At 46.1% G+C, this 9,915-nt stretch overlaps 1 protein-coding gene across 2 annotated transcripts in view; it reads left to right on the forward strand.

Moving 5' to 3' along the window:
* The window catches only part of LOC139392991 (protein NEL-like), a 240,905-nt gene that overhangs the window by 173,598 nt on the left and 57,392 nt on the right, over positions 1-9,915 (forward strand). For both annotated transcript variants that reach the window (XM_071141301.1, XM_071141300.1), the window contains exons 9-12: positions 651-753; positions 2,914-3,005; positions 6,720-6,822; positions 8,479-8,613. In XM_071141301.1, coding sequence (XP_070997402.1) covers positions 651-753; positions 2,914-3,005; positions 6,720-6,822; positions 8,479-8,613 — 433 coding nt within the window. The remainder of the gene's footprint in view (positions 1-650; positions 754-2,913; positions 3,006-6,719; positions 6,823-8,478; positions 8,614-9,915) is intronic.

The raw sequence follows: 9,915 nt of genomic DNA on the forward strand, positions 1-9,915 counted from the left end.
GGAGGAGCCTATTGCGGACAGTCTGAGCACTGATGGAGGGATTGTGCGTTCCTGGTGTAACTCGGGCAGTTGTTGTTGCCATCCTGTACCTGTCCCACAGGTGTGATGTTCGGATGTACCAATCCTGTGTAGGTGTTGTTACACGTGGTCTGCCACTGCGAGGACGATCAGCTGTCCGACCTGTCTCCCTGTAGCGCTGTCTTTGGCGTCTCACAGTGCGGACATTGCAATGTATTGCCCTGGCCACATCTGCAGTCCTCATGTCTCCTTGCAGCATGCCTAAGGCACGTTCACACAGATGAGCAGGGACCCTGGGCATCTTTCTTTTGGGGTTTTTCAGAGTCAGTATAAAGGCCTCTTTAGCGTCCTAAGTTTTCATCACTGTGACCTTAATTGCCTACCGTCTGTAAGCTGTTAGTGTCTTAACGACCATTCCACAGATACATGTTCATTAATTAGTATGGGAAACAGTGTTTAAGTGCAATAAGTATGGGAAACAGTGTTTAACCCCTTTACAATGAAGAACTGTGAAGTTATTTGGATTTTTATGAATTATCTTTGAAAGACAGGGGCCTGAAAAAGGGACATTTCTTTTCTTGCTGAGTTTAGATCATCATACTAATAACATCTGTTTTGTCTCATTCATTTAGAATGGTACAGTCCAGTGTGAGACCATCTCGTGCCCCCCTCCCCAGTGTCCCCCTGACTCCGCCCCTGCCTATGTGCCAGGCACGTGCTGCAAAGAGTGTCAGCGTGAGTAACAACACCTACCCTTCTCATGCCATGTTCTTCTCACATCTGCACAACACAGTCCTCTCCTGTTCTTTCTCTAACACTTTCTCTCTACAGAACTTCTGTCTCTCTCTCTCCTCTCTACACCACTTCTCTGTCTCTCTCTCTCCTCTCTACACCACTTCTCTGTCTTTCTCTCCTCTCTACACCACTTCTCTGTCTCTCTCTCCTCTCTACACCACTTCTCTGTCTCTCTGTCTCCTCTCTATACCACTTCTCTGTCGCTCACTCCTCTCTACACCACTTCTCTGTCTCTCTCTTCTCTACACCAATTCTCTGTCTCTCTCTCTCCTCTCTACACCACTTCTCTGTCTCTCTCTCCTCTCTACACCAATTATTTGTCTCTCTCTCCTCTCTACACCACTTCTGTCTTTCACCTCTCTACACCACTTCTCTGTTTCTCTCTCCTCTCTACACCACTTCGCTGTCTCTCTCTCCTCTCTACACCACTTCTCTGTCTCTCTCTCCTCTCTACACCACTTATCTGTCTCTCTCTCCTCTCTACACCACTTCTCTGTCTCTCTCTCTCCTCTCTACACCACTTCTCTGTCTCTCTCTCCTCTCTACACCATTTCTCTGTCTCTCTCTCCTCTCTACACCACTTCTCTGTCTCTCTGTCTCTCCTCTCTACACCACTTCTCTGTCTCTCTGTCTCTCCTCTCTACACCACTTCTCTGTCTCTCTCTCCTCTCTACACCACTTCTCTGTCTCTCCATCTCCACTCTACACAACTTCTCTGTCACTCTCTCCTCTCTACACCACTTCTCTGTCTCTCTCTCCTCTCTACACCACTTCTCTCTCTCTCTCCTCTCTACACCACTTCTCTGTCTCTCTCTCCTCTGTACCCCACTTCTCTGTCTCTCTGTCTCCTCTCTACACCACTTCTCTGTCTCTCTCTCCTCTCTACATCACTTCTCTGTCTCTCTCTCCTCTCTACACCAATTCTCTGTCTCTCTCTCCTTTCTACACCACTTCTGTCTTTCACCTCTGTACACCACTTCTCTGTCTCTCTCTCTCTCTTCTCTACACCACTTCTCTGTCTCTCTCTCCTCTCTACACCACTTCTCTGTCTCTCTCTCCTCTCTACACCACTTCTCTGTCTCTCTGTCTCCTCTCTACCCCACTTCTTTGTCTCTCTCTTTATCCTCTCTTCATAACGAACAGCTCACACGACCACGCTGCCCCCTGAAATCAAATCTTTTTTCTTCATTTCTCTCAATTCAATTCAATTCAAGGGGCGTTATTGTCATGGGAAACATATGTTAACATTGCCAAAGCAAGTGAGGTAGATAATATACAATAGTGAAATAAACAATAAAAATGAACAGTAAACATTCCACTCACAGAAGTTCCAAAATAATCTCTCTCTCTTTGAATCTCTCTCTTTGTCTCTCTCTCTCTTTGTCTCTCTCTCTCTCTTTGTCTCTCTCTCTCTTTGTCTCTCTCTCTCTTTGTCTCTCTCTCTCTTTGTCTGTCTCTCTCTTTGTTTCTCTCTCTCTTTGTTTCTCTCTCTCTTTGTCTCTCTCTCTCTTTGTCTCTCTCTCTCTCTTTGTCTCTCTCTCTCTCTGTCTCTCTCTCTCTCTTTGTTTCTCTCTCCTTGTTTCTCTCTCTCTTTGTATATCTCTCTCTTTGTATCTCTCTCTCTTTGTTTCTCTCTCTCTTTGTCTCTCTCTCTCTTTGTATCTCTCTCTCTCTCTCGCCCTCTCGCCCTCTCTCTCTCTCATTCTCGCCCTCTCTCTCTATCTATCTCTCCCTTTCTCTCTCTCCATTCTGTTCCCTCTTTCTCTATCTCTCGCTCTGTCATTCCTCCCCATCCCTCAGCCCACAGTGTGAAGCACACAATCATAAAGACTTGTCTTAATAACTGACTACATCTCCGCGTTGCTAGGATACTCCCGCCACGTACACAGCACTCAATGCCTTCACATATACATCAATAATTCAAGGCCGGTCTTTAAAGCCTGCTGCTATCTGGAGCCAGTGTTAATATGAAACCCATTTAAGTAATGACTTAAGCTGTGTATAACACGCTACTGTACCTTGCTCAAAATGTTAAAAGGGACTAGGAATAACTAAAAACTGTGTGTGTGCACGTGTGCATTTGTGTGTGTGTGTCCATAGCTGTGTGTCTGTTCAGAGGAAGGGTGTACGTGGAAGGGGACTTGAAGAGTGTGAGGGATTCATCTGGAAACTGTTTACTGTTTGAGTGTCAGGTAAATCCAATACACTCCACATGTCTACATACTCTTAGCTTGCATCGACTACAGAACACTCCTGCACTCAACACACCATGATAATCCCTATAGAACCAACACACCATGATAATCCCTATAGAGACAACACACCATGATAATCCCTATAGAGACAAAACACCATGATAATCCCTATAGAGACAACACACCATGATAATCCCTATAGAGACAACACACCATGATAATCCCTATAGAGACAACACACCATGATAATCCCTATAGAGACAACACACCATGATAATCCCTATAGAGACAACACACCATGATAATCCCTATAGAGACAACACACCATGGTAATCCCTATAGAGACACCATGATAATCCCTATAGAGACAACACACCATGATAATCCCTATAGAGACCAAACACGTCTCATTGAACAGCTTGACTATAGACACGTCTCACAGAACAGCTTGAATATAGACACGTCTCACAGAACAGCTTGACTATAGACACGTCTCACAGAACAGCTTGACTATAGACACGTCTCACAGAGCAGCTTGACTATAGACACGTCTCACAGAACAGCTTGAATATAAACACGTCTCACAGAGCAGCTTGAATATAGACACGTCTCACAGAAATGCTTGACTATAGACACGTCTCACAGAGCAGCTTGACTATAGACACGTCTCACAGAACAGCTTGACTATAGACACGTCTCACAGAGCAGCTTGACTATAGACACGTCTCACAGAGCAGCTTGACTATAGACACGTCTCACAGAGCAGCTTGACTATAGACACGTCTCACAGAGCAGCTTGACTATAGACACGTCTCACAGAGCAGCTTGGCTATAGACACGTCTCACAGAACTGCTTGACTATAGACACGTCTCACAGAACAGCTTGACTATAGACACGTCTCACAGGACAACTTGACTAAAGACACGTCTCACAGAACACCTTGACTGTAGACACGTCTCACAGAACAGCTTGACTATAGACACGTCTTACAGAGCAGCTTGACTATAGACACGTCTCACAGGACAACTTGACTATAGACACGTCTCACAGAACAGCTTGACTGTAGACACGTCTCACAGAACAGCTTGACTATAGACACGTCTCACAGAACAGCTTGACTATAGACACGTCTCACAGGACAACTTGACTATAGACACGTCTCACAGGACAACTTGACTATAGACACGTCTCACAGAACAGCTTGACTGTAGACACGTCTCACAGAACAGCTTGACTAAAGACACGTCTCACAGAGCAGCTTGACTATAGACACGTCTCACAGAGCAGCTTGACTATAGACACGTCTCACAGAACAGCTTGACTATAGACACGTCTCACAGAACAGCTTGACTATAGACACGTCTCACAGAACAGCTTGACTATAGACACGTCTCACAGAGCAGCTTGACTATAGACACGTCTCACAGGACAGAACAGCTTGACTAAAGACACGTCTCACAGAACAGCTTGACTAAAGACACATCTCACAGAACAGCTTGACTATAGACACGTCTCACAGAACAGCTTGACTAAAGACACGTCTGACAGAACAGCTTGACTATAGACACGTCTGACAGAACAGCTTGACTATAGACACGTCTCACAGGACAGCTTGACTATAGACACGTCTCACAGAACAGCTTGAATATAGACACGTCTCACAGAACAGCTTGAATATAGACACGTCTCACAGAACAGCTTGACTATAGACACGTCTGAAAGAACAGCTTGACTATAGACACGTCTCACAGGACAGAACAGCTTGACTATAGACACGTCTCACAGGACAGAACAGCTTGACTATAGACACGTCTCACAGGACAGAACAGCTTGACTATAGACACGTCTCACAGGACAGAACAGCTTGACTAAAGACACGTCTCACAGAACAGCTTGACTAAAGACACGTCTCACAGAACAGCTTGACTATAGACACGTCTCACAGAACAGCTTGACTATAGACACGTCTCACAGAACAGCTTGACTATAGACACGTCTCACAGAACAGCTTGACTATAGACACGTCTCACAGAACAGCTTGACTATAGACACGTCTCACAGGACAACTTGACTATAGACACGTCTCACAGAACAGCTTGACTAAAGACACGTCTCACAGAACAGCTTGACTAAAGACACGTCTCACAGAACAGTTTGACTAAAGACACGTCTCACAGAACAGCTTGACTAAAGACACGTCTCACAGAGCAGCTTGACTATAGACACGTCTCACAGAACAGCTTGACTAAAGACACGTCTCACAGAACAGCTTGACTAAAGACACGTCTCACAGAGCAGCTTGACTATAGACACGTCTCACAGAACAGCTTGACTAAAGACAGGTCTCACAGAACAGCTTGACTAAAGACACGTCTCACAGAACAGCTTGACTGTAGACACGTCTCACAGAACAGCTTGAATATAGACACGTCTCACAGAACAGCTTGACTAAAGACACGTCTCACAGAACAGCTTGACTAAAGACACGTCTCACAGAGCAGCTTGACTATAGACACGTCTCACAGAACAGCTTGACTAAAGACAGGTCTCACAGAACAGCTTGACTAAAGACACGTCTCACAGAGCAGCTTGACTATAGACACGTCTCACAGAACAGCTTGACTAAAGACAGGTCTCACAGAACAGCTTGACTATAGACACGTCTCACAGAACAGCTTGACTAAAGACAGGTCTCACAGAACAGCTTGACTAAAGACACGTCTCACAGAACAGCTTGACTGTAGACACGTCTCACAGAACAGCTTGAATATAGACACGTCTCACAGAACAGCTTGACTAAAGACACGTCTCACAGAACAGCTTGACTAAAGACACGTCTCACAGAGCAGCTTGACTATAGACACGTCTCACAGAACAGCTTGACTAAAGACAGGTCTCACAGAACAGCTTGACTAAAGACACGTCTCACAGAACAGCTTGACTGTAGACACGTCTCACAGAACAGCTTGAATATAGACACGTCTCACAGAACAGCTTGACTAAAGACACGTCTCACAGAACAGCTTGACTAAAGACACGTCTCACAGAACAGCTTGACTAAAGACACGTCTCACAGAACAGCTTGACTATAGACACGTCTCACAGAACAGCTTGACTATAGACACGTCTCACAGAACAGCTTGACTAAAGACACGTCTCACAGAACAGCTTGACTAAAGACACGTCTCACAGAACAGCTTGACTAAAGACACGTCTCACAGAACAGCTTGACTAAAGACACGTCTCACAGAACAGCTTGACTAAAGACACGTCTCACAGAACTGCTTGACTAAAGACACGTCTCACAGGACAGAACAGCTTGACTAAAGACAGGTCTCACAGAACAGCTTGACTAAAGACAGGTCTCACAGAACAGCTTGACTAAAGACACGTCTCACAGAACTGCTTGACTAAAGACACGTCTCACAGGACAGAACAGCTTGACTAAAGACACGTCTCACAGAACAGCTTGACTAAAGACAGGTTGAAAAGCAGCAAACCCCAGGGATGTATTTATTTTATGAAACTAAAGCTTTCATGGCTGTCAAATAGATAAATAAACCAAATAAATATAATATATATTTGGATATATTAGCATCTAATATAATGATCTATTGTTGTTAGAAGTGGGATGTCCATGTCTAAAGCAGAGAAGATGGATATTGACAGAGATGTTACTGTAAGCACCTGTGGTGTCATGGTTTTTACAGAAGCACAGTATGCAGAGGGTGGAGAACGCTCCCTGTCCTGAACTGACCTGCCCCGAGTCTGAACACATCACCCTTACAGACCGCTGCTGCAAAGTCTGCAGAGGTAGGTCTGGAACACACACACACACACACACACACACACACACACACACACACACACACACACACACACACACACACACGCATACGCACACGCACACGCACACACACACAGATTCTTGGAGTGATAGTGAGATAGTATTGAAGCTCTGTGTAATAGATAAGGGAGAATGGATATTAAAAGTCGGTCTGCTCCCTCCTTCTCCTAAGATGATGTATGTCTCCTGCTTGGCTGGTAATGAGGCCTCTCTCTCACGGTGGAACCTGGGTTGTGTCCCAAATGCACTACTTTTAGTGCACTACTTTTGACCTCAGCCGTATGTGCCCTGGTCCAAAGTAGTGCGCTATAAAGAGAATAGGCGATTTGGAACGCCCTCATGATATTACCCACATACACACTAGACGTGGTCAGCACACAGCCATGCATCTCTGTGACAGCAACACATACTGTTCTATTCCAGTTTCCACCAGGCCTTAACAACACGTTACTGGCCAGTGTTTCTACAGCTAACGCCGGTTTGCCGGAGGCTGATGCCGTGCAGTTGTTTGTACACATGCATATACACACACTCTCATTCAAATGCACACGTGCACATGCACGGACACACACACACAGGTAAATAGTGCCATACACACACACAGGTAAATAGTGCCATACATGCACACAGGTAAATAGTGCCATACATGCACACAGGTAAATAGTGCCATACATGCACTCAAACATATTCAGTTGGCCTTGCTGTTGGGATTTTTGTTGTCCTTGATGTCTTTGCTGTTTTTTGCGTTGTTGTTTTCTGTTTTCCTTTGTCTTTCTCTTTTTTTCTCTTTTGTTCATTTTGTTGGTTGTTTGTGCATGGGGGGGGGGGGGGGGTCTTGTGGTGGGGAGTGGAATCATTTAAAAATATTGTTATTATTTATTTTTCTCAGATGGTTAAGGGGCAGCTCTTGGGGAACTGTGGGGGGGGGGGGATCTTGGAGGGCTGGCGATTGGGATCTTGGGCCGGTGCCTGATGGATTGCTGGTTCAGGTCCCCGTTTTTGACCTTGTGGGAGATTCTGTCAACGTGCCCTTGAGCAGGGCGTTGACCCTGGTTGCTTCTGTGTGTCGCTCTGGATGGGAGTCTGTTAGACGACTAATGTGATGTAGTTGTTGAGCGGCTTCACTGCAAGTATATTGTATGTTTTAAACATTCAATAAAAAATGTAATAAATAAAAACTAAAAACAACATGTTACTGTTCTCTGATGAAGTCTTGTTTTCTCCTGACCCGTGTTCCTGCAGAGTGAACCGTGGTTTCAGCCATACATACCTGTTGTTCTGTCTATCTAGTTATTTGTCTATGGCCAGGGGCGAGACAGGGACAAACCGTTTGAGGAAAGAAAGCACGCCTTGTCTAGTATAACACACACTCTCACACCCTCTCTCTCTCTCTCTCACACACACGCACACGCACACGCACGCACACGCACACACGCACGCACACATGCACACACACACACACACACACACACACACACACACACACACACACACACACACACACACACACACACACACACACACACACACACACACACACACACAGGTTTAAGACAACCCAGTAAGGGTGATTTATCAGCTGTAGAATGACCAGACAGTCTCTGTCTCTTTTCCTCTCTCAGGTCATCATTTCTGTGTGGAGGGCCACAGTCCCAGCTGTGTGGAGAACTCAGAATGTGTGAACCTGGAGGCTGGGTCCTGCTGCAGCTGTAAAGATGGCTACCGCGCCCTGAGGGATGACAGCGCGTACTGTGGAGGTGCAGTACTCTTACTACAACAATAGCATCACTAAGCCAACACTCATTTAAGTCATCTTCATCGCCTCAGTCCATTCTATCTACTAATCCTTGTGATCTTTGGCTCTCTTCTCTGTTGTGGCCCAGCTTTGCTGGTTGTGCACCTTGTGATCTTTGGCTCTCTTCTCTGTTGTGGCCCAGCTTTGCTGCTTGTGCACCTTGTGATCTTTGGCTCTCTTCTCTGTTGTGGCCCAGCTTTGCTGCTTGTGCACCTTGTGATCTTTGGCTCTCTTCTCTGTTGTGGCCCAGCTTTGCTGGTTGTGCAAAACTCCAATGCCTCATTTAGAAGTGGTCCTTCGAGGAGCTTGGACTTCATTGTTTTTAATGTTTATCTTAGTTTGGAATTACAATCATATACTGTAGGGCTGTGTAAGTAGGTACAGGGATGACTACGATTCCAAGCAGAGGCGTCTACTTTAAGCAGGAGAAATTTAGAGGGCTTATAATTACGCTCTTCTGATTCCATATGATCTCTAGGAAACCTTTCATTACTACGACCTCTGACCCCTCCACTCATCAGAACAGCCCCACAGCCATAAATGACCTGTACTACCTCTACGACCCCTGACCCCTCCACTCATCAGACCAGCCTCACAGCCATAAATTACCTGTACTACCTCTACGACCCCTGACCCCTCCACTCATCAGACCAGCCTCACAGCCATAAATGACCTGTACCACCTCTACGACCCCTGACCCCTCCACTCATCAGACCAGCCTCACAGACATAAATGACCTGTACTACCTCTACGACCCCTGACCCCTCCATTCATCAGACCAGCCTCACAGCCATAAATGACCTGTACCACCTCTACGACCCCTGACCCCTCCACTCATCAGACCAGCCTCACAGCCATAAATGACCTGTACCACCTCTACGACCCCTGACCCCTCCGCTCACCAGACCAGCCTCACAGCCATAAATGACCTGTACCACCTCTACGACCCCTGACCCCTCCACTCATCAGACCAGCCTCACAGCCTTAGGCCCCGGTCCATCATACTCCCACCACTGGTGGGTTAAAAATACCCATGGTACATTGCAGCAAGGTTAATTTTCCACAGCTGGCAGTCTCTCCGGTTGTTCATACTGCGAGCCTTACTACCTTATTCCCCATCATACTCCAACCATGAGGTGGTAAAAATACTCCACGCTACAATGCAGAGCCCAGGTCTATTTAGCATGCCAGTCACAGACAGACAGTCTCCCACCGACCAACCAACTGCTGCTAATGAGAACAGTTGGTTCGGTGATTAGTCAGT

Source organism: Oncorhynchus clarkii, chromosome 33 (genome assembly GCF_045791955.1).
Source record: "Oncorhynchus clarkii lewisi isolate Uvic-CL-2024 chromosome 33, UVic_Ocla_1.0, whole genome shotgun sequence".
NCBI classification, from domain to species: domain Eukaryota; kingdom Metazoa; phylum Chordata; class Actinopteri; order Salmoniformes; family Salmonidae; genus Oncorhynchus; species Oncorhynchus clarkii.